Source organism: Mesocricetus auratus, unplaced genomic scaffold (assembly GCF_017639785.1).
Source record: "Mesocricetus auratus isolate SY011 unplaced genomic scaffold, BCM_Maur_2.0 Super-Scaffold_100676, whole genome shotgun sequence".
Classification (NCBI taxonomy): domain Eukaryota; kingdom Metazoa; phylum Chordata; class Mammalia; order Rodentia; family Cricetidae; genus Mesocricetus; species Mesocricetus auratus.
In genome coordinates, this window is record NW_024429266.1 from 91,055,435 (window position 1) to 91,081,225 (window position 25,791).

Genomic DNA, 25,791 nt, shown 5'->3' on the forward strand with positions numbered 1-25,791 from the left:
CTTTTTGTAAAATAAATTCCCAGTAGTTTTCAATTTAGGAAAAGTCTTCTAAATGACACCAAATAAATCAGCTGCTAGAAACTTACACCTGGCCCAGGCAAGCCATTTCAGAGCGGGCAAGCGCACAGTTCCACTGCACTTAAACTCCCAAATACGCAAGCAGACGACTCGAAACCCTAATAGGATTTTAAAATCATCACATAACCTCTTGTTAGTTGGAGATCTATCTTCAGATCAAAAAGGCTGTTAGAAGGCAGGGTGGAGGAAGTAGATGGGCTCTTTCCTTGTTGAACTAGTGGGGTTTTGTATGCTTAAACCCATCTTCAGCTTTAGCTAGTTAAATCTTTCCGCACTCAGCCAGAGAGAGAGAGAGAGAGAGAGAGAGAGAGAGAGAGAGAGAGAGAGAGAGAGAGAGAGAGAGAGAGAGAGAGAGAGAGAGAGAGACAGAGAGAGAGAGAGAGAGAGAGAGAGAGAGAGAGAGAGAGAGAAACACAGAGAGACAGAGACAGAGAGATGGGGAAGGGAGAGAGCAGAGAGGAGAGGAGACAGGAGGGGTGGGCAGGAGAGATTGTAATTACATGTAATTACAGGACAAAGATGGAGACTTCTGCCTGTAGAGCAAAGGAGCCATGCTGGCTCTGGGGATTAACTGGTCTGGTTTGAACTGTACTTCTCCATCGTCGTTGCATTTTAAAAGCCTGTGCTATCAGGGAGACTCCGGCAAACCTTTGAAAAGAAAAAGCTCTTCAGGTAATTTTCATGCGGACCCCAATGTTGAGTGTGTCTTAGGACAGCGGGTCTTATTTTAACGCCCCCCCCCCAGAGTCGTCTGGAGAACATTTTGAAGTCACTGTATGCCGGGTCCCTGATGGCCAGTCTCTGATTCAAGAGAGATGTTTGCCTTTATGGCTCCTTAGTCGTTTGTATTAGTCCTTTTACGTAGATTGATGCATGGATTGCGTTTGTGCGCCTGCGCACCAGTGGACAAGCTTCTAGAGTCCCATTTTTTTTTCTAGCACATGGGTCAGGCTTGGCAGCAAGCGTCTTTATGACTCCTATTTGCATTTTTAACAGGTTCCCAGGTGAAAGTTGCTGCTGCTTTTGCCCACACTTCAACAGCTAGTTATAGAAGAGTTTGGCTCTTGTCACACTTTTGTATAGCAGCGTGGAGTGCAGCTTTGAGTGAGGTTTAGAAATGCGTGACAAACTGGTAAAAGCAGAAAAGACTCATCTGCCTTCTTTCTTCTCCCTACATCCTTCAAAGATGAAGCTGCCCCACCCACCCCTGCACAGGCCCACTAAGTCCGCTAAAGCTGGTTATGTGCCTTCCCACACCCATGCCACGCCCAAACTCCATCCCTCCAATCATGAACCTTCTTTCTTGTCCCGCCCTACTCAGCTCCGCCCCCCCAGCGACCTCGCGGTTGCACAGCAACGAGAGTCACGGTTTAAAAGCGAGCCTGGCGGCTCTCTGCCACACAGGCGCAAACGGTCGGGCACCCAGCCGCTGGCATGGCCTTCGTCAACCTGGTGGTAAGGAGGCGGGTAGGCTTTGCCGACACCCTTTAGCCCTCCATGGCAATCACAGACTTTGATAGGCACCCAGTCTCACCATGGGTTTGAGGAGGCTGAAGACAGTCACGTGGGCTCTGGTCCCCCTGGAAAAAAGTTGTGGTTCCCACTCCAATTGAGAATACCTAGGTTAGGACGCGTAGGAAGTGTGTAGCATCCTCAGTCGGGGTGATTTCCTCCACGCTTGCTTGCTTTTTACTTATTTCTTAACGTGGTCGTGTGAAGCAACCCCAGGCTAGGTTCCGATTTGGGTTCCTTCTACCTCCTCCTCTCGCTGCAAACTCCAGCCTGAACTCTAGTTCACCCTTTGTTACTCCCTAACCTGGAATGGTAGGTGATGAGGCAGATAGTTGCCCTATGATCTTGATCTCGCCTTTCCTTGCCTTTTAACATCTTAATGCTTAAATGCAAAACCCTTTAACACTGCCACAAGGGTATCTAAACCCCACATGAGCTGAGAGTTTATTGGCAAAACAGTCCTTGCTAGATCTTTCTTCAAGGTGAAAACCAAAGTTAAAGGCAAAAACAATACCGTTGCCCATTTCCTGAAAGACCAGCCAGGATAGGCTTGTGTCTGTAAAATTCCAGTGTGTATGTATGCATCATGAAAGGTTCACTTTATGATGCTTTACCAAGTGAGAAGGGTGTATGCTAGTTTACCTGACTCTGACTGCCAACAGGAGTATGTTTTCTTTTAGAGACGAGAGACGCAGGTAAGATTGAGGTCCAGACTATATATAGTTTTAATAAAGATAACACAGAGAAAGCAATATAAAGCTTAACAGTAGTCCTACAAGAGAGACCATGCTCAATACTTATTTTGCTTTTGGAAAATTGTATTTTATTGGCTTCTTTTGGACTGCTGCTATTATACTTCGAGGGTAGGTCTTAAAAGATGTTTTCGGCCCTAGGAGGTTTTTCCTCCAGCTCTTAGAGTATGATCATTTCACTGGGATTAAAACCCAAGCATCCTTAGAAGCCTTTATCAGGGTAGACTGTTTTAGAAGAAGCAACTCATTTGGGAGCACTTAGTCTTAATGGGCATGCCTGTGACTAACATTTAGATGTTCCTGATTGGCCTATTCATAGACTTACCGAGGATCTTTGGAAGGATTAGTTCAAAGTGCGCTGTTGCTGGAGTGAGAGTATTTTTGTGGAAAGCATGAAAAAGCAGTCCACGGATGCCTCAGTTTTCATTTGGGATAAGAGCAACTGGAGTTCTTGTTTTACTATGTGCTACCTGTTGCTTTTGCCTGGATCAGTATTGTTTGCATAGGAGGACTAGGCGGAGCACCTTTTATATATAGACCGGAAGGGCGGAGTATATTTCATGTGCTTCTTGTGCTGCTGGTATAATAGGTTACTCCGGGTAGATTGCCTGATTTTGTTTCATGGCATGGTTTTGGCACCTTCGGTTTCATCATGCACTTATTGGTGACCGTCACAGGGATGCAGGGGTGCGGTTGTGCTTGACCACGGTTACAACAGCCCTCTCTCCACGTCTAATTTGGAAGCAGGGCGGGCTCTGACTGGCCCAATTTTAAGGATTCAAGTTCATTTACATCCATGGTGGTTCACTACTAGCAGCTACATTGAGAAAAGGGTAGACAGGAAGAGGGCTTATTCCCAGCTGCCTCCAATTTCCCTTTCAAATAAGGAACAGGAAGGTGTGTTTAACACCCATACATTTGTGAGATCCCCGCCAGGTGTGGTGTAGTTTTGTGATTCAACGTTGTAGGTAGTGCTTCCAAGGATGACAGGCGACGAATACAATTTATAAAGAGCCAAAACCATGCCAGGAACAGGGTGTTCTTAGCAACTGTGATGGGAGAGCATGCTTTTAATTACTTCATTTTAGTTATGTGTATATGTGTGTGCATCTGCATGGAGTGTGTGTGCACACGAATACAGTCCTGGGAGACTAGAAGAAGTGGTAGGTTCCCCTGAAGCTGGAGTTACAGGCAGTTGTGAACCGACTGCGGTGGGTGCTGGGAATCAAACCCAGGACCTCCTCAAGAGCAGCAAGCGCTCTCTACCAACGGAGCCATCTTTCCAGCCCCATCTGCAAGTCCTTTAAGGCAAGTCCATTCTAATTTGAGACTCAAAACCTCTAACAATTGCTTTCATGTAGCCCAAACTCTACCGATCTGTAATTGAAGATGTAATTGAAGGTGTGCGGGACCTGTTTGCCGAGGAAGGCATTGAAGAGCAGGTGTTAAAAGACCTGAAGAAGGTTCGTGTTCACGTCTCTCCTGTACTGTCTTCAGAACTACTCACCTTTCAGTTGTGCTAGTGCATAGGCACTTAAGAAAACACAACAGCGTAATACTAGTGTTCTTCAAAAATACTATCAACAAAAATAAAACGGCATTTTTTCCCTTTCAGCTCTGGGAAACCAAAGTTTTACAGTCTAAAGCAACAGAGGACTTCTTCAGAAATAGTGTCCACTCGCCTCTGTTGACCCTTCAGCTGCCGCATGGCTTACCAACACTGCAGTCAACAGGTGGGAGAGAATTAGCCAAAGGCTTTGTATGTTTTCAGAACACATTCCTATTTGGTACTGTTTTTAGTCAGGATAATTAATGTTCTTAAGGTGGAGATGGTTTAATCAGATGGACATGGTATATGTGCTTATTTCAAAAGCTCCTGCTATTAAAACTAGCTTTAATAATCCCTTACTCTAGAGAAACAAGTGATATAGTTTGTAAGTTTACAGCATCCACTGTTATTTCCGAGAAGTCAACTGGGTATTGTGAGGGAGTGATCCCACCATCATTGCTGAAGTAACAGTGGGAAAGGTAGGTGCTTGAATGCTTGTGTTTGCTTCCTCCCCTCCCTTCCCCTCCCCTCCCCGCCACTTCCTTCCCTTCTGTGCACGTTACAAATCTGTTATTGCATTGGAAGCAAACCAGAGTGAAAAGAATATGGGGACAACTCAGGCTACCTTGTAGTTCTGACTATATAAAGTAGTAGCAAGAGATTAACTATATGCATTTTATTTTATTCTAAATCTAGACCTTTGCTCTTAAGGAAAAATTTGACCGAGATTTATGTGGGTCAATTTAAATGGGTCAAGACTAATAAAAGATCAAATGGATACTAATCTCTCTGGCCTTTCTTCATTCCATTTCCTTCTGAGTCCTATGAGCCATAGGCTGCTTGAGTACTTATGTCTGGGCATGTACATACAAACAGAATCTTACTGGTTTTAGTTGAAGTTTAGTGGAATTGTGTTTGTAAGAAGGGTGGTATTTAGATTGTCTTTAATAAGTAGATTATTCTTTTTATGCTTGGGGAAATTCTCGTGAAAACCATGCCAGCCACAGTGAAAAAGAAAGAATGCTTCAGTTAGTGGCAATAGGAACAGAGACAAGACTGCATCTCCATCCACAGGGGCTGAGGACCTTGGTTAGGGACCTCAACACAGGTAGAGTGGGATCCTTGGTTTCATGCAGAGAATAATTTCAGAGTGAGGCAGTTTGAAGCAGAGAAGCAGAGTTGGGGTTCATTAAAAGACTAGGTGTGTGTGTATACATGTGTATATATGTGTGTGTATACATATGTGTATATGTGTGTATACATGTGTGTATATATGTGTGTGTGTACATGCATGTGTGTATATATGTATATACAGACATATCCTTTTAAATGAGTTTAATTCAAGGTGACATAGAATTCAGAACAAAGCAAAGAACAGTCAGTGCTAGCAGGATCTGAGACTGGATTTACTTTATGATTTTTATTTATTTATTTTTACCAACTGTATTACAATGTTCCGTAGGCTCCAAGACAGCACTTCATTCTAGCAATAGGTAGCAAACGATGTGATGGCGAGGCCCCCAGGTGTGAAAACAGGAGGGAATGAGGTCACCTCATCTAGGTACAGCTTACTATTGGACAGATTCCTTGATTCATTCCATGGCCAACATCCTTCCTTGCTGCCTTTGCTGTTGGCTTCACATTTCTTCCATTCCTGTGCCTAGTCTTTTCCACCCATCTCCTCGGCCTACTTGGGATCTTTCAGGGGCATTTGGCTACCTACATGGTGACCGTAGCCCTTTCCCCAGTGTTTTTTTTTTAATTATTTTTGTTTTCTGTGCGTGGGTGTTTGGTCTACATGCATGTCGGTGCACCACATATGTCATGTGTGTGGTGCCAGTGGAGGCCAGAGAGGGCATCAGGTCTTCTGGACCTGGAGTTGCAAACAGCTGCGAGCTGCCACGTGGGTGCTGGAATCGGAACCTGGGTCCTCTGGAAGAGCAGCCAGTGCTTTTAGGCTGTGAGCCATCTCTCCAGCTTCTGTGCTGGGTTATTGGTTCTCAGCTGGAAAGAGGCTTCAGCTGGACTCTGGGGTGAGGGATCCCTTCCCATTTGATGCTCTCAGTCTTCCTATCCTGCTTCACTCCTTCCACTCAAAAATAGTTGAGTCAAGACAGAAATAAGTTAGCAAATGCATGTTGAATTACCAAGCACGAATTCTATCTTACTTCTCTGTAAAATGTGCTATTGCTTTGGGAGGGTTAGTTATAGGAGGACTGGGGGGATGGCTTAGTGGCAAGGGCACTTGCTGGGCAGGCATGAGACCTGAATTTTGGTCCCAGGACCCATGTAAAGACCCATGTGTGGCCTTGCAAGCGTGCGTTAACCCCAGGGATGGGAGGGGTGGAGAGAGAAGGATTATTGTGGCTTGCTGGCTTCCAGCCTAGCTGCACATTCAGTGAGAGACTGTCTCAAAAGGCATGAGGAAGAGGAATAGAGCAGGACACTGGGTGTTCTCCGATAGCCTGTGCAAGTATATGCACATATATGCATATTCTGCACACATACCACATACATATATGTGCTGCCACACAAAACACCAACCACACATGCATATACCACGCGTGCATATGTCAACACATGCATATATATACTACACATCCACCATACACATGCGTGCATACATTACATATACACACATGTACTGCTATACATATGTGCATATACCATATGCACATGTATATACTACACACATACCACATACATATATGCATACACCACACACACATATACATACAGATATACACACATACAATACATATACATACACACATACACATATGCGCATACATACGATTGTTTCTTTAACTGGGCTTTGATTTCATATCAACTATTTTATCAGGACATTCCCTTTACTATCACTCCATCTAGCACTTTTCTAAACTATTTTAGAAAATAGTTCCTTGAGGCAGGAACCTAGGCTTGAACTCATCGTTGTCACCCAGGCTGGCCTGGATCTCAGTTATTCTCTGCCCTGGTATGAGAGCTGGCATTACAGGCTTGAGCTGCTGTGCACGGTAAAGTAGACTCCGGTGTCTCAGTCACACAACCCTAAAGGTTCTTTTTACCTGAGGTTGGTGAGAGGGTGAGATGCATAAGGAGGAGGGAAATATTTGAATGTCTTTTATCAAAAGCACGGTTAAAAACGTCTCATTTTTCTTGTCATTCAAAATTGCAATACTCCATTTTGCCCAGAAGATGGTAACATTACCAGTGATTTAAATCACAAAGTAGCCTGACAAAGCCTGGGTCTAGATAGTTTTCACTCAGCACCTCATTTTTCTTTTCTTTTTCTTTTTTATTCTGTCTCAGAAGTTAGAATAATAGAAATAATTACATTTAAAATAAGACAGTTTTTCTTATTCTCCTCCTTGAAATTTACATTGAAGAGGCTGAAGAAGAAAAGCATGCCACAGACCCTGTCCTTATCTGTCTCCATTTCTAGGTACCCTTCAATAAGAGTCTCAAAATAAATAGCCTCATAAAATTGAAGTACTTCTTAATTGTATCTTCTTCTCATGGTAGGCTTTAAAAAGCCTGATTAAAATAACTTAAAGTGCTACAATCTTTTTTATCTCTTTTGATAACGAGCTCAAACAAAATCCACAATTGTGTAAGTCATTTACGTCTGTCATCTGTTTTTAAAGCTTGCTTGTTTTCCCTTTGTATGTACATATATATATATATTTGGCTGTGTTTCACTTCTTAAGAATAGCCTGTGCTATCAGTTTTCAACTTTTTTTTTTCGCCAGAGGGTTTCTTTACATCCTTAATAATGGGAGACGCCGAAGAGCTTTTTAAAATATGGATTTTGGCTGGGGAGGCGGCTCAGTGGATGAGGGCCTGCTGTGCAGGGTGGGGCAGTCCGCAGGTCCACACGGAAGCCTGGCCAGTGCGGAGTCGTCGTTGTGTGTGTGCGCGGGCAGAGTGCGTGGAGGTCTGAGAACAACTTTGTGGACTCCGCTCTTTCCATGCACCCTCACGTGGGGTCTGGTCATCAAGCTCCGTTTCCAGACCGGCATAGGAAGCGCCTTTGTCTGTTGCGCCTCCTCCCTGGCCCCCATACCTGTGTTTTTCAAATTAATTAATTATTTATTTTTAGTTTCATTTTACATTCCAGTCTCAGTTCTCCCTCCCACCTCGCCTCCCCCTAGTCCACCCCAAGTCCACTCCTCCTCATGAGTAAGGGCTCCCATGGGGAGTCAACAAAGTCTGACACAATGGGCCCTCTCCCATGCATTAAGGCTGAGCATAGCATTCCACCATAGGGAATGGGCTCCAACAAGCTAGCTCAGGTATCAGGGTTAGATCCTGATCCTACTGCCAGGGTCCCCTCAGGAAGTCCAAGCTTCACCACTGTCTCCCACATACGGAGGGCCTAGTTCAGTCCCATGGAGTCTCCATAGCCGTCGATCTAGAATTCATGATTTTCCACAAACTTGGTTCAGTTGTTTGTAGATTTCTCCATCATGATCTTGGCCACCCTTACTCATACATTCTCTATTCAGTGGGATTCCTGGAGCTCGGCCTGGTGCTTGGTTGGGGAATCTCTGCATCTGGTTCCATTCCAACCTATTTTGAACTTAAACTTACTCTGTTTATTTAAACCGGGCAGCAGTTATGTTATGATATATAGAGAGTGTTGCTGTGGTTTACATAAATCAGTGTGCTCAACATCTTCAAGTTAGCCATTTTTTAAAAAGTGTGGCAAAAATCTCAAATCTACACTGCTAGCAAACCCCTCAAAAATAATGCAATGATAAGAACAATCTTCGTGTTGCACATTTTCCTCTGGACTTCAGACACTGACCAAGTCTCTGGTCTTGTTCCCCTGCATCTGGTAACCCCCATTTTAGTCTTTATCTTGGCATGTTTTCTTTTAAAATAAAAGAGCTCTTTATTTAATGTGTGTGTGTGTGTGTGTGTGTGCCTGTGCGTGTGCGTGTGTGTGCGTGCATGCGTGCGTGCATGCTGGTGATAAAATCCAGGCCTTGTGTGTGGTAGGCAGACCACCACCACTGCCCTACACTCCACCTTTTGGGCCTTTTAATTGGTGTTTCTCTGATGAACAGTGGTGCCAAGCACCTCTTCAGATGTCCATTTTTATGTCTTCCTGGAAAACATCTGTCCAGATAATTTTCTCAGTTTAAAACCAAGTTATTTGTTTTCTTCTACTACTGAATTCCTTACATATTTTAGATCTTCACCGTTTATCTGATATGTGGCTTGGAGATATTTTCTCAGCTGCTTGTTGCTCTTTTGTTGGTGGATTATTTTTGCCGTGCAGAAGTTCTTTAATCAGATGTAGCCCTGTCATGGTTAATCTTATGTCTCAGGTTGACTGCATGGAGAGAGCATGCTTGAGATGTGGCATCCTCAGACATGATTACCTGGTGGAGACCGTCCATCCTGAGTGTGCACAGCATCCCACCTGGAGGCCAGGGCCCCAAGGAGGATAGAAGAGTAAGGAGGAGGTGGCTCTCATGCAGGCTTCCTGGTTGTGATGATGTGAGCATTTCTATTCCACCGTGTCCTCTCCGCCATCACTTCTAGCTTTAACACACTGGACTGGAAGGGTGAACCTCATCGATCCATCTTGTTTCTCCTAGATATCTGTCCTAGTGACAAAGTCTGAGTAACACAAGTCCCACTTATTCTTGTGTAGTCCAAACTTTTGTGATGGCAGCCTAACTGGGAGTATTAGGGCTCAGGCCTATTCATCTGTCTTCCTCTGTCTCCCTCTCTTTCTCCCTTCTAACTTCCACTCTTCCCCTCCTTTCTTCCTTCTTTCTTTGACAGGCTCTCACTGTGTAACTTACTTTTCCATTGCTGTGATAAAAACTCCACGACCAAGGCAACTGAAGAAAAAGAAGCGTTTAATTTGGCTTACTGTTTCAGAGGGTTAGAGTCCTTATGGTGAAGTGAAGGAACATCTGGAGCCAAACCACAAGGCAAGAAAAGAGATCCACTGAAAATGGCTTGAACAATCTTGAAGCCTCAAAACCCACCCCAGAGACACACCAATAGTTCCAGACAGTTCACAACCGGGGACCAAGAATTCAAATGTAGGAGCCTTCGGAGCCACCCTTATTCAAATCACACACTGTGTGTCATAGAGTGACCTCAAACTTGTCATCCTCCTGCCTCAGTCTTCTGAGTGAAGGGATTTTAGGCACATGCCACCATGCTCATCTTCTTCAATTTCATTTTAAAAAACATTTTTATCATCTTTTATTTATTATTATTTTTATTATCTTTTACCTTCTTGATTGCATTTATTCATTAGTATTTTGCTTTTTTTTTAGATGATTTCTATTTCAGATGGGTTGTTTTTATTCAGAAAAACAACTAACTTTTAAAGATTGGTTTGAATTTAAAACTTTTCCAGACTCACTTATTAATTCTTCTGTGGACTCTGTTGTTTCTGCACATAGGTTCATATCATTTGCAAATAGAGATAATTTTGCATTCACATGTTTGGTGTTTTTTAATGTCTTTTTCTTCTATAATGTTAGAATGTCTAGTTCACTATTGAACAGATGCTGTAAGAGTTGGTCCCTTACTTAGTGGCAGATCTTGGAGGAAACGCTTTTTTTGTTTGTTTGTTTTTTTGTTTTGCTTTTTCGAGACAGGGTTTCTCTGTATTGTTTTGGAACCTGTCCTGGAACTTGCTCGGTAGACCAGGCTTGGTCTCCAACTCACAGAGATCTGTCTGCTTCTGCCTCCCCAGTGCTGGGATTAAAGGTATGCAGGGGGGGGGGCCCTGCTGAGGAAAAGCTTTTAGATCCCCCTGTTAATGATGTCAGCTGTAGGTTTTCGTAGTCATTAAACAATGTACTGTTTATTTTTCATTGTGTGTATACGTATGTCTGTGTGAGGATGTGCATGTGAGTGCAGGTATCTCTGGAGGTCAGAAGAGGCGCAGGTATCTCTGGAGGTCAGAAGAGGTGCAGGATTGTCCGGAGGTTGAGTTACTGGTGGTAGACAGCCTCCTGATGTGGGTGCTGGGAACTGAACTCCTTAGGAAGAGCAGCAAGCACTCTTGGTGTTGGGCCATTTCTCCAGCCCCATAGTCTTCTGTGTCTTGGAAAATGCCCTTTATTTGCAAGGTGTTGAGTTGTAAAATTTCACTTTTTTTTGTACTTGGCATACTATAGCTGCACTATAATTAATGAATTAATTATATTGAGTATAATTGTTCATAAGTAGAAGTCTGAACACCTATTCAATGAGGTGAAATTTTTATAAGGAAATATCTTTTTTTCTCTTCCTTTTTTAAATTTAAGTTAGAAACAAGCTTATTTCACATGTCAATCCCGGTTCCCTCTCTCTCCCCCACTCTCCCCACCAGGCCCCCCAGGCCCCCACTCCATCTCCATTCCGATCCCCAGGGAGGGTGAGGCCCTCCATGGTGGATCTCCAGAGTCTGTTATTTCATCCAGGACAGGGCCTGGGCCCTCCCACAGTCCAGGCTGAGAAAGCATCCCTCATTGTGGGATGGGTAGCCGAAATCTATTTGTACACCAGGAATAAATACTACCCAAGACCCCATAGATTACCTAGGCCTCCTTACTGACACCCACATTCAGGGGGTCTGGGTCAGTCCCATGCTGTCTACCCAGTATACAAGGTGTACAGGTATGAGAGAGAGGGGGGGGGTTTCCTTGATGTGTGTGTGTTCCTTGATGTGTGTGTGTGTTCATTGATGTGTATGTGTTCCTTGATGTGTGTGTGTGCATGTCAGAAGACAAGTTTCAGGTTGCTTCTCTTCTACCCAAGGCAGAGACTCACTTGTTTCTGACATGCTATGTACTTCAGGCTTACTTTCCTCTGAGCTTGTGGATTCTTGTTGTTGTTATTTTTTTGTCTCCACCTCTCCTCTTGCTACAAGGGTTCCAGGATTACAGATTCATGCTACCACATCTGACTTTTTATGTGGGTGGGTTCTGCTGGCCAACTCAGGTAGTCAGGGTTGTGCGGCCAGTACTGTTCCTGCTGAGCCATCTGGCTGGCATCTTTTTGTTTCCTTTAATCAAGAAAGGACATAGAGGGCTGACCAGGTCAGGGTGGTTGCCGCCAAAGCTTATGGCCTGAGTTCAATCCCTGGAATCCATGTGGTGGAATGAGAGGACAGTCATCCATAAGTGATTTTCTGACCTCTACATGTATTCTGTGAGATGCAGGAACACACACACACACACACACAATCACGCACACACTCATGCACACACTCACACACACGCACACACGAAATGTTAAAATGAAGACTTTGTCAAACACATTTTCTTTGCTTTTTCCTTACTTTTGTTTCTTTTGGTTTTTTTGGGACAGGGTTTCACTGTAGAGCCCTGTCTGACCTGGAACTCGCTCTGTAGACCAGGCTGGCTTTGAACTCAAGAGATCTGCCTGCCTCTGTCTCCTGAGTGCGGAGACTAAAGGTGTGCACCATCACCACTCCCCAGCCAAGCACATTTTCTATATTGATTGAGCTGATGCATGTTTTTCCTTCCTTTCTGCTCACGTTACATATCACATTGACTTGCAGATGTTAACTTGTTCTTCCATGTCAAGTGTAGATGCTCCTTGGTTGTGGTATCATCTTTTTTGTATGTTGCTCCATAGGAGACTTGACATTAATTCTCATTTGAATGATTGAATTCAACCACGAAGCCACCTGACCCTTGATGTTCTTTCTTGCTGGTGTGTATGGAGTCTTGTATCTTAATTTACTGCATTTTTAAACTAACATGTAGCAGTCGAAGCATCACATTGTGTCCATGTACATGCACAACACCTGTGTCCAGTGTGCATTAACCCTGGTGCCCTGCTCAAGTGGTGGGGTCTCTCTTTGAGATTCTAACTCCTAAACTGCAGGAGGAACAAATGTAAACACCATCTGTGAACTTTAACTGGAGCAAATGCCCACACTGGCCCTTTTGGTGACTTAGGGTACTGATTCATTTACATCATCAGGACACACCCTTGTGCTCAAGAAGGAAATGGCCAGATGTTGAATTTTTAAATTGTGTGGTATGCTGGCTAGTTTATGTCAACTTGACACAGCTAGAGCCATTGGAGAGGCGGGGCCTCAATTGAGAAAATACATCCATAAGATCAGGCTGCAGGCAAGCCTGTAGGGAATTTCCTCAATTAGTGATTGATGGGGGAGGGCCAAACCCATGGTGGGTGGGGTCATCCCTGGGCATGTAGTCTAGGGTTCTATAAGAAAGCAGGCTGAGAAAGCCATGGAGAACAAGCCAGTAAGCAGCCACCCCTCCATGGCCTCTGGATCGACTCCTGCCTTCAGGTTCCTGTCTTGTTTGATTTGCTGTCCTGACTTCCTTCAGTGATGAACAGTGATGTTGAAGTGTAAGACAAATATACCCTTTCCTCCCCAAATTGCTTTGGTCATGGTGTTTATCACAGCAATAGAAACCCTCACTAAGACATGTGGCTCACATATTAAGATTTGTATAGACTCAAAAGGAGATCAGGAATTGTATGTAAAGCAAATGCTATCATGTATCCGAGTTTTTGGTTGTGGATTGGGGAAAGGTATTTTCTAATTTAAATAGTGTTAAATCAGATTATTATGTTGAAAATTTTTATATTATACTTGTAGAATTGAGTTCTTGCTACTATTATAAAAATGTACTGCTTTGAATTTAATGTTCCTAGAACACATCTATGGAATCTGAAATTATAATACTTCATTTGAGTTAAGATACATATTTAATGAAAAGTTACTTGGTTGTGAAACAAGGTTGAATATTTTAAATTGTCAGACAAGTTTAACCATAGAACTTGGGAACCTAATATTAAAATTAAGTGGGTTGGTTTGTACAGATCTTTCCGGACCAGTCAGTTCTGGCGTTTATTCTGATGTCCTTGAAGAAGTGTTAGCAGTTCTTATAGCTTTGCTTGACTTCCTTAAATATGGAGGATTGTCCTTTAGGATTTCTTACAAGGGCTTAGTAGAGCAGGGTCGCTGCTGGGTTTTCTTAGAACAGTTTTGTATCCTCTGTGGCGGGGCTTAAGCTGGAGCAGCTCAGATGTCGCTCACCCCAGCTAATTATGACTAATGCCACTGAGTTCCTGCCACTCCAGCTCTTCCTCATTTGGCTTTTCTAGTAGAATGCCTGCAATAAGCAAAGCCATAGATGAGTAGAGGCTAAAAATAACTGTGTGCTTCATTAACCATCGGTCCATAGCCTCACTTCTGTTTAACGTGGGGAGGATGGTTAGCTCTGAAAAAAGTGCTCTATTGGGTTATTTGTTGTGTGTGTGATAGAGCCGTTCTAGCATAGGAAACAGACCTTGGAGCAATTTTCCCGAGTGCAGTATGTGAAAAAGAGCCAGCTTTAACATCACACTCAACACACACCTGACTGCATAAGCATGCTAAACATCTCCTGCTTTCTTAAAGGCAAAATGGCATTGATTTTATAAATTATTTGTAAATTAGCATGCCAAGCAGCAAGCTTTATTATGACATGTGTGTGTGTGTGTGTGTGTGTGTGTGAATATTCTTCGTTGTAACTCACTCCTCTCCCTCTGTCCTCTCCTGCTCCCCTTGTTTTCTGCTGGTTCCCTTTCCCTCATCGTAGTCCTGGCTTCTGTTTCATGTCACATGTTCTATTGTCCCCTCTTCCCCTTCCCCACGAAGCTCTCTTCTTCCTCAGTCACCGTCCCCCTTCTAGTGTCATCACACAGACATACATCTCACAGCCATGTGCACGCACACCCACAAGTTTTAAATCCAGGTTTCACATGATAGGAATCACAAACTATCTGTCCCTCTGCATGGCAGGCCTTTCAGCTCTAAGCATTTCCTGCAAATGCCATGATTTCATTTTTTTCTTTTAAAATTTCATCGAGTACGTGTACCGCATTTTCTTCTTAAACATTTTTAAATGATGTGTCTGTGTCTGTATGTGAGTATGTATGTGTACATGAGTGCAGGTACCCACACAGCAACTCCCTGTGGAGCTGGAGTTACAGGCGAGCCACCTGAGAGGGTGGAGGAATAGGACTCAGGTCTTAGGGAGGAGGAGTAGCACATGCTCTTAACCACCCACTTACCACATTTTCTTATTTGTTGTTGGTGTTTGTCTCAGCTTATGTGCTTTTTTATCAATAGTATCATCTCATATGCATGTTCTGATATTATTCTTTCCCTGGTGAAAAGTTGTCACGGAGAGTTAGAGCTTCCCTGAGTATCAAAGACAATCTGCATGCTGCATTATGGATTTCTGAAGTGCAGTCTGTTTTATTTTAATGAGAGATTTGGCTTTGATAACTTAAGGTAATTGAGTTGTAAAGTCTCTAAAATTGCTAGGAAAAATATACTTCAATACTTCCCCCCTCAGACGGAGCCATTAAGTTTAGAATTTAACTTGACCTAACATGACTCATTGAGAATATGTTTTTAAAAAATAACTTAACATCGACTGTGATCAGAATATTTTGTAGAAAAAAATTAATTTCAATAAAATGTATATTAAACATACGAATATCTGCATGTGGCCGTGTAAAGAGGTGAGTTCTAATGGCTGCACCCCGTCTTGTTCTCCATGCAGCAGCGTTGCTGATCCCTGCTGGTAGACCTCTCCCAAGTTTTACACCAGAAGACCTGGTATGTAGCTTGTCCCTTCACCGAGGGCTGGCAGAAGGTTGAGCACAGGTGTGGTTCCCAGACCTCGCCTTGAGTAGGAAGAGACGTGGAAAACCAGAGGGGTCAGCAGTGTTTTCTATGCCTTGGAAAACCCCAGGAACCTTGCAGCAAATGCATCTCCCTTATCCTGGTCCTCAGCCTCACCGGGGTTAGGGCATTCCTAAAACTATAGTATGTGGGGATTTAATGTGCAGTGTAGGTACATACCTGGTGCCTCTGAAGGATTTATCGTTTTCCCTGATTTTCTTTTCATCAAGAGTAGAGTTATCTGGTAGGTTTTCATCCTATTTAAGTGGAATATTTTGCATGCTTGTTTTTACTTGGGTGAAGAAGAATTGTTTTCCATCTCTAGGATTTGGAGACAGGTAATAAAATTATATGTATTTACAGAAAATCAAGCAGCTTTTAGTTGAGAGGAAAACTTTCCACATTTCCTTCTCTTCCATGGCACTGATGGTCATAGACCAGGAACTATTTCACACTGTCTTTAGGTCCGTGGATTGCCTTTCCAGGGTCTTAGCTGGCTAGCCATTTGCCTTTATCTATTAAGATAACACCCTATGACGGTTTTCTCCAGAATGGCTCTGTTCTCAAGAGAGACCAATGGAACAGCTCAGTCTTTGAGATTTACAGAAACATCTTTTTCCTTGATTACAGAAATATTATTCTGTATAAAAACAAATTCATAAAGCAAACCCTGAAAGTCTATTCCCAAAAGACACTTGTAATTATTTAAAATGGAATCACTAACTTACTTCCTGAATGCTGTATCATCTTTTAGGGTGTGCAGTAGAATTGCTAAATTTACTGTTTCTGTCATTTTGTTCCCCGTCTCCCTTTCCTCCCTTTGTCACTTCCGTCCTCTTTCCTTATTTTTTCCTTCCTTCTTCCCATGGTCATTTTCTTTGCTAGTAAATTAACTCTCTTTGCTAGTAAAGTAAGATCTACCATAGTAGTTAAGCAATATTTCATTGTTGGAAATTTTCTAGTTTTCTTTTTCCCATTTTCTAATATAGAACTTTATTGGTTATATTTGTATATGTCTTTTTGTGAGACAAATAACCAGGTAAATTCCTAGAAATTGAATTTCTGAGACAATAGTCACATGTGATTTTCATTTTGACATTTGCAAAATTGTCCTTCCAAAGAGTTGTTCCAGTCAGCATGCACTCTATATAAATATTAGTCTGAGAAAAGCAATGTGTTTTTTGCACCACATCCACAACATGTTACTTATGCTAAGGCAGAACATAGCTTTTGTTTAAGGGGAGAGAATGACCATAGCCTGAGAACATGGGTTCAAACTGCCATGAATGATGTGTTTATGTGACCATTGATAGTCACAGAACAAAAGACACAGTCAATGTATTTAGCAAATTCATGAACAGGACATCAGGCAGGTAGGTTACAGAAGAGAAGAGACATCTCTGTTGTAGGTTGTAGAGGTATTTGAAGACATTCTTGGCCTCTGGGTTGGGGAAGCTAATGGTCTTCTTATAGATTACAAAGGTTCAAACTGTCAGAGGATGTTAGATCAGATACATAGGTGGGTTATACATGGCTGTTATGAGGACTAAACAAATTCCAAAATAATGCTGCCTCTCAATCTGCAACATTCCAACTCTTTACGGTGATGAAGTTCTAACCAGACAGTCAGTGTGCAGAATCTTTGACAGTGATCTGGCCTTTTCAGGAACTCTTGTTCATACTTATCTCTTATATTTTTGCAGAGCTGATAGACAAAGTTTCTTTGTCTAGATCTAGTGGTTTTTAGAGACTCTAAGTTTAATATAAAATTATACATTATAGATGCACTATTATATGTACTTAAAATGCAACTAAGGGTCAATTTAGAGTTTGAAAGATCCTTGCAAGCATTTGTGACTCACATTTGGCCCCTTGAGAATCAGTGGTCCAGGCACCGCTGGGCGCTGGACCAGTGTGGCGGGAGGGTGTCCCTTCTAGTCGTTACGATTTACTGGCCTCATGGCTAACCGCTGCAGCGGAATTTCTCATGATGCAACAGTTTGAACCAAATGTTAGCATGCTGTTTAGTCAGAGAACTTAGCCTTGAATGTTTGTTTATTTTTTATTGTATGTGCACATTTGTCTGTGTGAGGGTACAAGATCCCCTGGAACTAGAGTTACAGACAATTGTGAGCCACCATGTGGATGCTGGGAATTGAACCTGGGTCCTCTGGAAGAGCATCTAGTGCCCTAGAGCCCTGAGCCATCTGTCCAGCCCCAGCCTTAAATGTTAAGTGTAGTCAAACTAGGGTCCTCTAGAGAATCATATTTTTGACTCTCTATGGTAGTGTGGTAAAAGATACAATTCTGGTCCTTTTGTAACTTTCTAATAAATACTTGTTATGTCTAGAATACCTCCAGCTGTGGTGCAAGCTTCACCTTTCCTGGCTATCCGGTCCACGTCCCAGCAGGTGTGACCTTGCAGACTACATCTGGTGAGAGCTAGCATAAGGGTAGTCATTTTAGCATGGCCATTAAGTTATGTGATCTTGTAAAAATATTTATTCTTTGAGAATGTCTCATGTATTTTGATTGCATCAACCCTTTACCCCCCCCCAACTTCCAGAAATGTTTCATGACTTTTAGTAAATTGTATGTTAGAGGTGATAGGAACCTCTACTAAAAATTTTAAAGTAAAAAGTAAGTAGCAGTTGTGGTTGTTAGGAAGGCAGTGCACTGAATAGACGACCCTGAGCTGGGCCTGCCCTGCGGCTCATTCTCAGTTCTCCTACGAATTAGAGACTTTGTATGTACTCAAGTTCAATTCAAATTAGCTAGCTTAATTTTATTGTTTTTAATAAAAAAACATTAAATTAGGGGCTGGAGAGATGACTCAGTGGTGAAGAGCACTTGTTCTTCCAGAGGACCTGGGCCCAGTTCCCAGCATCCATCGGGTAGTTGACAGCCATGTCCAGGGGATCTGGCGCCCTCTTCTGACCTCCATGAGTACTGCATGCACGTGGTGCACTTAAACACATGCAGCACAACACTCATACCCAAGAAGTCTTAAGAATCAATAAAAAGTTAAAATTATGTTTATTTATTTGTGTGTTTGCGGGGTGGAGATAAGTGTGGCGGTCAGAGGACACCTGTGTGTGTTGGTTTTTTCCTACCACCATGTAAGTTCTGGGGCTTGTATCTTCTGAGACAGCTTGCTGGCTCATTCACCTCAGTTTTGGCAAATATACAGTGAGAGCGTGCGTCTCTGCTTTCTTAGTGCTAACCAAGGCTGACCAACCTCTGCCTGCTTTCCTCCTCTGCAGTTCGCCGCTTAGTAGAAGGGCCAGGCTCCCAGGACCTTCTCTTGGTTTGAAAAAATGTGCAAACTTATTTGGGTTGCTGTGAAGTTTAAGTTTATAAGTCACTGCTAAAATATAAGTTCCTTCTGAGTGTTATTTCAAAGGAAAGAGGGGGAAGGGGCTTTATTTGATGCAAATCTTAAGTACAGGAAATACGTTTCCATGATTGCGTGTTAAAATTCCATTGTTCATCAATAACAACCATTTTTCAAATAGAAGAGACTCATGGATTAAACATGGGTGGCACATAAGACCAAAACATGTTAGTTAAAAATAGGGGGGAAAGGCTAGTGTTAAAAAAAAAAACCTATTTTTTTAAAGTAATGGATATTTATTGCAGAAAACAAAGTATCTTAAAAGAATTCCTAGAGACAATCACTATTAACTTATTCATATATCAATTCATACATTGTAATAAAATAGAATTCTCTTTCCTGGGTTGAGGAGACAGCAGGGGTAAGAGTGCTTACACAGCAAACCTCAGGACCTGAGTTCGAATCCCCATCTCTTGTGGAAAAGCCAGCGGTGTGCAGAGCAAGGACTTTCCGGTTACCAGCCTCGCCCCTGCCTGAAGGAATGAGGCAGAGAGTGACAGCACCAAACCGAAGGCCGAAAAGAGGGCGAGAGGTTCTGCTGCTCAGTCTTTTATTCCTTCCTCCGTACACACCCCTAGCCATGCCCAAATTGGGCCTGGCTAGTGACGTAGTTCACCGCCTATGTCTGTATACGTCTTTAGTCACGCCTAAAGTGGGTGTGGTTAGCGGTGCGGTAAACCATCCTTTTATGACCTCATCTGTGTGCACCTCTAATACGCCACATGGTTAATGGCAGAGTACTAAGTTTCCCCTATAATTCCTTTTTTAGTCTAAAAAGGATAAACTTAAAACAACTGTGTCAATGAACAAAACGCCTCAAACATCTATCCCATCCAAACCTAAGCTTATCTGAAAGAAACACCCAAGTCTGAACACCTCCTTCCAGTCCCAACTCTGAAATAATTGAAAACTAACACTAATAGATGTAAACTATCCTATAATATCAATAGTAGGGAGAGGGGGCATGGAATTCTCAAAACTACTTCCTGCTGAGATGGGACGATGGCAATCTCATGGGGACCTGTGAGAAGAAAATGTTAGTGTAACAAAATCTTCAGTAGATCAATCTCTGTTTGGCAGGAGATGCTTGATTGAAGTTCCTGACTGGGGTTCTAGTGTTGATTGAAGCTCTTATCTTGAAGCTCTGGCCAGATTGTAGAAGATGTGCTGTTTCAGTTCCTTGGTCCGGAGTTGTGTAGAGTGATGTAGTTTCAAGCCAGTTTCAGGATAGTGCTTGTCAGGTGGAGTCAATGATGTGGGGCAGTTCAGATGCCTCCAGTCGAATCAGGTGGAGTTGAGGAAGTGGATCCTCATTCTCTTTCCGAAGCAGTTGAAGATTGCTGTCAGGAAATCCCTTGTTCTCTGGAAAACTCAAGCATTAATGTTAACAAAGAAAGTTTTTAACTTTTATATGCATGCCTACTGGAAAAGGTGGCAATAGAGAAGATGGTAAACATGAAGGAAATTAGACTTTTCAGAAAAAGAAATCCACACATAACAGTCCCTAATTTTATTTTCTTCTGTCTTATATCAATGGCTCTTTGATATAATACAGAAATTCTGAATTTTATTTAAATAATATGCTTGAATTTAGAGTAGGAGAGCCAATCCAACTCCGAAGCCAGCTTCAGTTAAATGAGTGGGACTAAAGCATATGAAGAAACAAAGATAAAAGGGTATTATAAAAATATAGAGAGATTTAGACTTTGATACCACACAGTGAGTTATTATTTGCTTGATGGTCCTCAGGGTAGCTATTCATTCTTCTTCAGGAATCCATACGTCCAGTATTCTTTGCTGAGTTTACCTGTGAAGACAAAAAACAAAACACTTCTCTTTCCTTTTATGAGGTCACTTTACCCATGGTAGAATATGATTTTGTAGATGAGCTGTTATCTTCCTCCTCCTGAGATGTCTTCTGTTCTGATCGAATCTTGATTAATTTTGATGGAACCCAAAGTTTTTCTTCTCCTGTGGAAACAAAACCAAAACCCCTTCCTGGTTTCCAGACTAAAGTCATAACGTCCTTAAAATACACCGGTTGGTTCAGTTTAGAAGTCTTTTCTGTAGTCCAGTGTCTTTTTGCTGGAGTTTGTCCTTTTTCATTAGCATTAAGAAAATTCAACGTTAGTAAAGCATTATGTAACCTGTGTTTGGGGGTCTTTGTTCCCCCTGTCTGTTTATGAAGCATTTCTTTTAAGGTGCCATTAGATCTTTGAACCACTGCTTGTCCTGTTGGATTGTAAGGTATGCCAGTTACATGTTCTATATTATAATATTTGAAAAGTTGTTCCAATTTACTGGAGACATATGCTGGAGCATTGTCAATTTTTATTTTTGCAAGTATACCCATAACAGCCATCATCTCTAAGAGGTGTGTAATAACAGAATCAGCTTTCTCAAAGCTGAGGGCAGTAGCCCATTGGAAGCCTGAGAACGTGTCTATGGTATGGTGTACATATTTCAAACTGCCAAATTCTGGGAAGTGAAAAACATCCATTTGCCAAAGTTCATTTCTGTGAATACCTTTAGGATTACAACCTGCTGGTAATGGAGTTTGATTGTAGAATGAGCAAGTGGGGCAATTTCTTACTATTTCTTTGGCTTGTTGCCAGGTGATAGAAAAATCCTTCTTTAAACCTTTGCTGTTAACATGCTGTTTCTTATGAAATTCTGAAGCTTCCAACACATTGCCTATTAATAAACGATCAATTTCATCATTGCCTTGTGCCAGAGGACCTGGCAGACCTGTATGGGATCTGATGTGTGTTATATATATAGGATGAGTCCTGTTTCTGATGGTTTCCTGTAATTGTAAAAACAATGAGGTTAATTCTGTGCCATCAGGAACAAATTCTGCAGTCTCAATGTGCAAGACCACTCCCTTTGCATACTGAGAATCCGTGACTATATTGAGAGGCTCTGTAAAGTCTTTAAGTACCATGAGAATGGCATATAACTCTGCCTTTTGTACAGAGTTGCAAGGGCTTTGAACTACTTTACTTATATTTCCTGATTTATATCCTGCCTTACCTGATTTGTTTGCATCCGTGTAGAAGGTAAGAACTCCAGAAACAGGTGTTTGCTTCACGATACGCGGAAGAATCCAAATTGTTTTCTTTATGAATTTGATTCTCTCTGTTTTGGGATAGTTATTGCTAATACTTCCCAAAAAGTCACTGCAAGCTATTTGCCAATACTCATTATCCTTCCATAAGGAGGAAATTTCCTCATTAGTTAAAGGTACAATAATTTCAGCGGGGTCTTTCCTGGGTTTAGGAGACAGCAGGGGTAAGAGTGCTTACACAGCAAGCCTCAGGACCTGAGTTCGAATCCCCATCTCTTGTGGAAAAGCCAGCGGTGTGCAGAGCAAGGACCGGAGGGAGGATCATGGGACTTTCCGGTTACCAGCCTAGGTCCTGCCTGAAAGAATGAGTGACAGCACGGGACACTGATGCCCTTGTCTGTGAGCGCACAGCACACAGGGCACACACCCACTGGAAGAGAGCTGTGTTATACCTGCCATCTTGTTTTCTCCCTCTCAAGGTCACCTTTACAAAGTCAATGTACCGGTCATGGTGACACAGACTTCGGGGAGACCAGACGTCTTCCAGCACCCGTTTCCGCAGGTCCTGCAGCAGCTTGGGCCGCCTTCGATGGTGCAGAGCAGCATTCCTCCACTGCACCCGTGCTCTCTGCAAGCGACTCCCGAGAAATCCCACAGAATGGAGCCTCTGCTCCTACAGCCCACCATTGTGCACGCCGCCCCGGTGGACAGGAAACCCTTGGACAACGCGACCACCGAGAGGCGCAGTCTCCCGGCAAGCGAGCCTAAGACGTTGCCCGAAACTCTGCTGAGGCCGCAGGATAACCCTCAGTACATCAGCCTTCCAGGTGTGGGGTTTGCTCCTCATGTCACCCTGACAGAGCCTGGCCTGGAGCCCGTGCTCGGTGTCTCTGCAAACATGACTCAGAATCTTCACGGTGGTCCTTTCCCCCCGGGCCCCCAGGGCCCTCTCCACCACCACATGCTCGACACACAGCTTCAAGGCCTCAAAGACAGGATGTATGGATATGACCCCACAAAGCAACCGAGGAAAACCGAGGAGCCCAGCAGCCTCCCTGCGTCAGAGAAGGTAGGGTTCTCTGTTCAGCGGCTTGGTGTTAGGATACAGACGGTGGCCTGTGGTTAGATCTTCTAGGTTTTTCTTTTGAGGTGGAAGATGAGTCAGAACTGTGTATGCTTTGTTTTTCCCATAGAAAATTCTTTTTCTTTCTTTGTGGTGCCATGGTGAGTTTCACATGTCATTTTGACTTAGGGGAAGAAGCGGGAGGCGAGTATCATAAAAATATGATATGAAATTCTTAAAGAATTAATAATATATTAAAATCCAAGACAGTATTGTTTTCTCTTTACAAACATAAACTCTTACAGCTAATTCCATTTATTCGGTTTGTGTTATATAGAAAATGAAACATTGCGCTAAGACAATAGAGGACTGATCCCCTAGCCCAACTCCCAGTCTGCAGAGTGGACAATTAAGTACCACCCGCCATTTCATCCTCAGAATGTTTAAAATTTCTCTTTTCCTTTCCCCTGACTTCTCGTCTTGTTCTCTCCCTTACCCCCATCTTCCTTTCCCTCTCCTTCCTTTCTTGGCTTCCCCGGTCCCTCCTTCCTTTCCTCTCGTCTTTGTCTCTTATGTTAAGGTCTCACCTGGGGCCTGGTGGATGCTAGGCAAGTGCCAAGCTGCATCCTCACTGTCTACCTTCCAAGCTGGGAGGATGATGGGGACAGCGGTGGAGGATGATGGGGACAGCTGTGGGGGATGATGGAGACAATGATGGAGGATGATGGGGACAGCTGTGGAGGATGATGGGGACAGCTGTGGAGGATGATGGGACAGCAGTGGAGGATGATGGCGACAGCTGTGGGGGATGATGGAGACAATGATGGAGGATGATGGGGACAATGATGGAGGATGATGGGGACAGTGATGGAGGATGATGGAGACAATGATGGAGGATGATGGGGACAGTGATGGAGGATGATGGGGACAGTGATGGAGGATGATGGGGACAGTGATGGAGGATGATGGGGACAGTGATGGAGGATGATGGGGACAGTGATGGAGGATGATGGGGACAGTGATGGAGGATGATGGGGACAGTGATGGAGGATGATGGGGACAGTGATGGAGGATGATGGGGACAATGATGGAGGATGATGGGGACAGTGATGGAGGATGATGGGACAGTGATGGAGGATGATGGGGACAATGATGGAGGATGATGGGACAGTGATGGAGGATGATGGGGACAATGATGGAGGATGATGGAGACAGCGATGGAGGATGATGGGACGGCTGTGGAGGATGATGGGGACAGCGGTGGAGGATGATGGGGACAGCGGTGGAGGATGATGGGGACAGCTGTGGAGGATGATGGGACAGCTGTGGAGGATGATGGAGACAATGATAGAGGATGATGGGACAGTGATGGAGGATGATGGGGACAATGATGGAGGATGATGGAGACAGCTGTGGAGGATGATGGGGACAGCGATGGAGGATGATGGGACGGCTGTGGAGGATGATGGGGACAGCGGTGGAGGATGATGGGGACAGCGGTGGAGGATGATGGGGACAGCGGTGGAGGATGATGGGGACAGCGGTGGAGGATGATGGGGACAGCGGTGGAGGATGATGGGACGGCTGTGGAAGATGATGGGGACAGTGATGGAGGATGATGGGGACAATGATGGAGGATGATGGGGACAATGATGGAGGATGATGGGACAGCTGTGGGGGATGATGGGACAGCTGTGGAGGATGATGGGACAGCTGTGGGGGATGATGGGACAGCTGTGGGGGATGATGGGACAGCTGTGGGGGATGATGGGACAGCTGTGGGGGATGATGGGACAGCTGTGGGGATGATGGGACAGCTGTGGGGGATGATGGGACAGCTGTGGGGGATGATGGGACAGCTGTGGGGGATGATGGGACAGCTGTGGGGATGATGGGACAGCTGTGGGGGATGATGGGACAGCTGTGGGGGATGATGGGACAGCTGTGGGGGATGATGGGACAGCTGTGGGGGATGATGGGACAGCTGTGGGGGATGATGGAACAGCTGTGGACTGAACCTGAAGTATTCTAATCTATCTTGAGAGTTTAAACTGATGACTGTGAGGAACAACTTGTTCTGTTTTTAAAACATTTCTGATGTTTCGTGACACTTGTTCCACGCCTTTTAGAAGGTTTTATTACATTCTGGTATAAAAAGTTAACATTAGAATGCGAGTTTGGTATTTTTCTTGTATTTTTCACATAGCACACATCGTGTAGGAACTAAATACAGGCAAAACTTGATATTTGGTTTTGAGGTAGAAGTAACTAAGAGAGAGAGCTATGCTTTCTTCCTTTAGTAATTTTGGAGATATTTTCGTCTTGGATTTTGTATTATCCTTGCATATTTGAGGTGTGATGATCAAGGATTTAGTCTGCTCTACTAGCTGTTGTGATGTATTTTTTTTCTGATAGGAGAAAGTAGCTTAGTTCAGGGATATTAATCGATGATAGTTTAAGGGTCACTTAGAAGCATAATAGGTTAAAATTCTAGCTAGACTACTTATAAGCAGGCCATGTTTGTTTCTGTAACCCAGGGACAGCTTGTAACCTTGGGTGTAATGCACTCTTATAATGTTGAGAATGACCAGAGGAGACATGGAGACAGGGCTTGGCTTCAGGACCAATAGCAAGCTCCCGACTCGTGTGGGTCTGCCTTGTGGTTGGTGTGTCGT

General features: G+C 43.5%; 1 protein-coding gene across 6 annotated transcripts in view; it reads left to right on the forward strand.

The window, feature by feature from the left end:
• The first annotated feature begins 1,412 nt into the window (after window positions 1-1,412).
• Window positions 1,413-25,791, forward strand: part of Gtf2a1l (general transcription factor IIA subunit 1 like) — a 38,863-nt gene continuing 14,484 nt past the window's right edge. Inside the window, exons 1-6 of one of the 6 annotated variants that reach the window (XM_005077285.3) lie at window positions 1,413-1,533; window positions 3,704-3,805; window positions 3,958-4,075; window positions 15,471-15,526; window positions 17,943-18,027; window positions 22,533-23,122. In XM_005077285.3, coding sequence (XP_005077342.2) covers window positions 1,513-1,533; window positions 3,704-3,805; window positions 3,958-4,075; window positions 15,471-15,526; window positions 17,943-18,027; window positions 22,533-23,122 — 972 coding nt within the window. In that variant the 5' untranslated portion in view covers window positions 1,413-1,512. Of the gene's footprint in view, window positions 1,546-3,703; window positions 3,806-3,957; window positions 4,076-15,470; window positions 15,527-17,942; window positions 18,028-22,532; window positions 23,123-25,791 lie in introns of those variants that run through there. The other 5 variants (XM_021231327.2, XM_040737880.1, XM_021231328.2 and 2 more) reach the window with 5 other exon arrangements.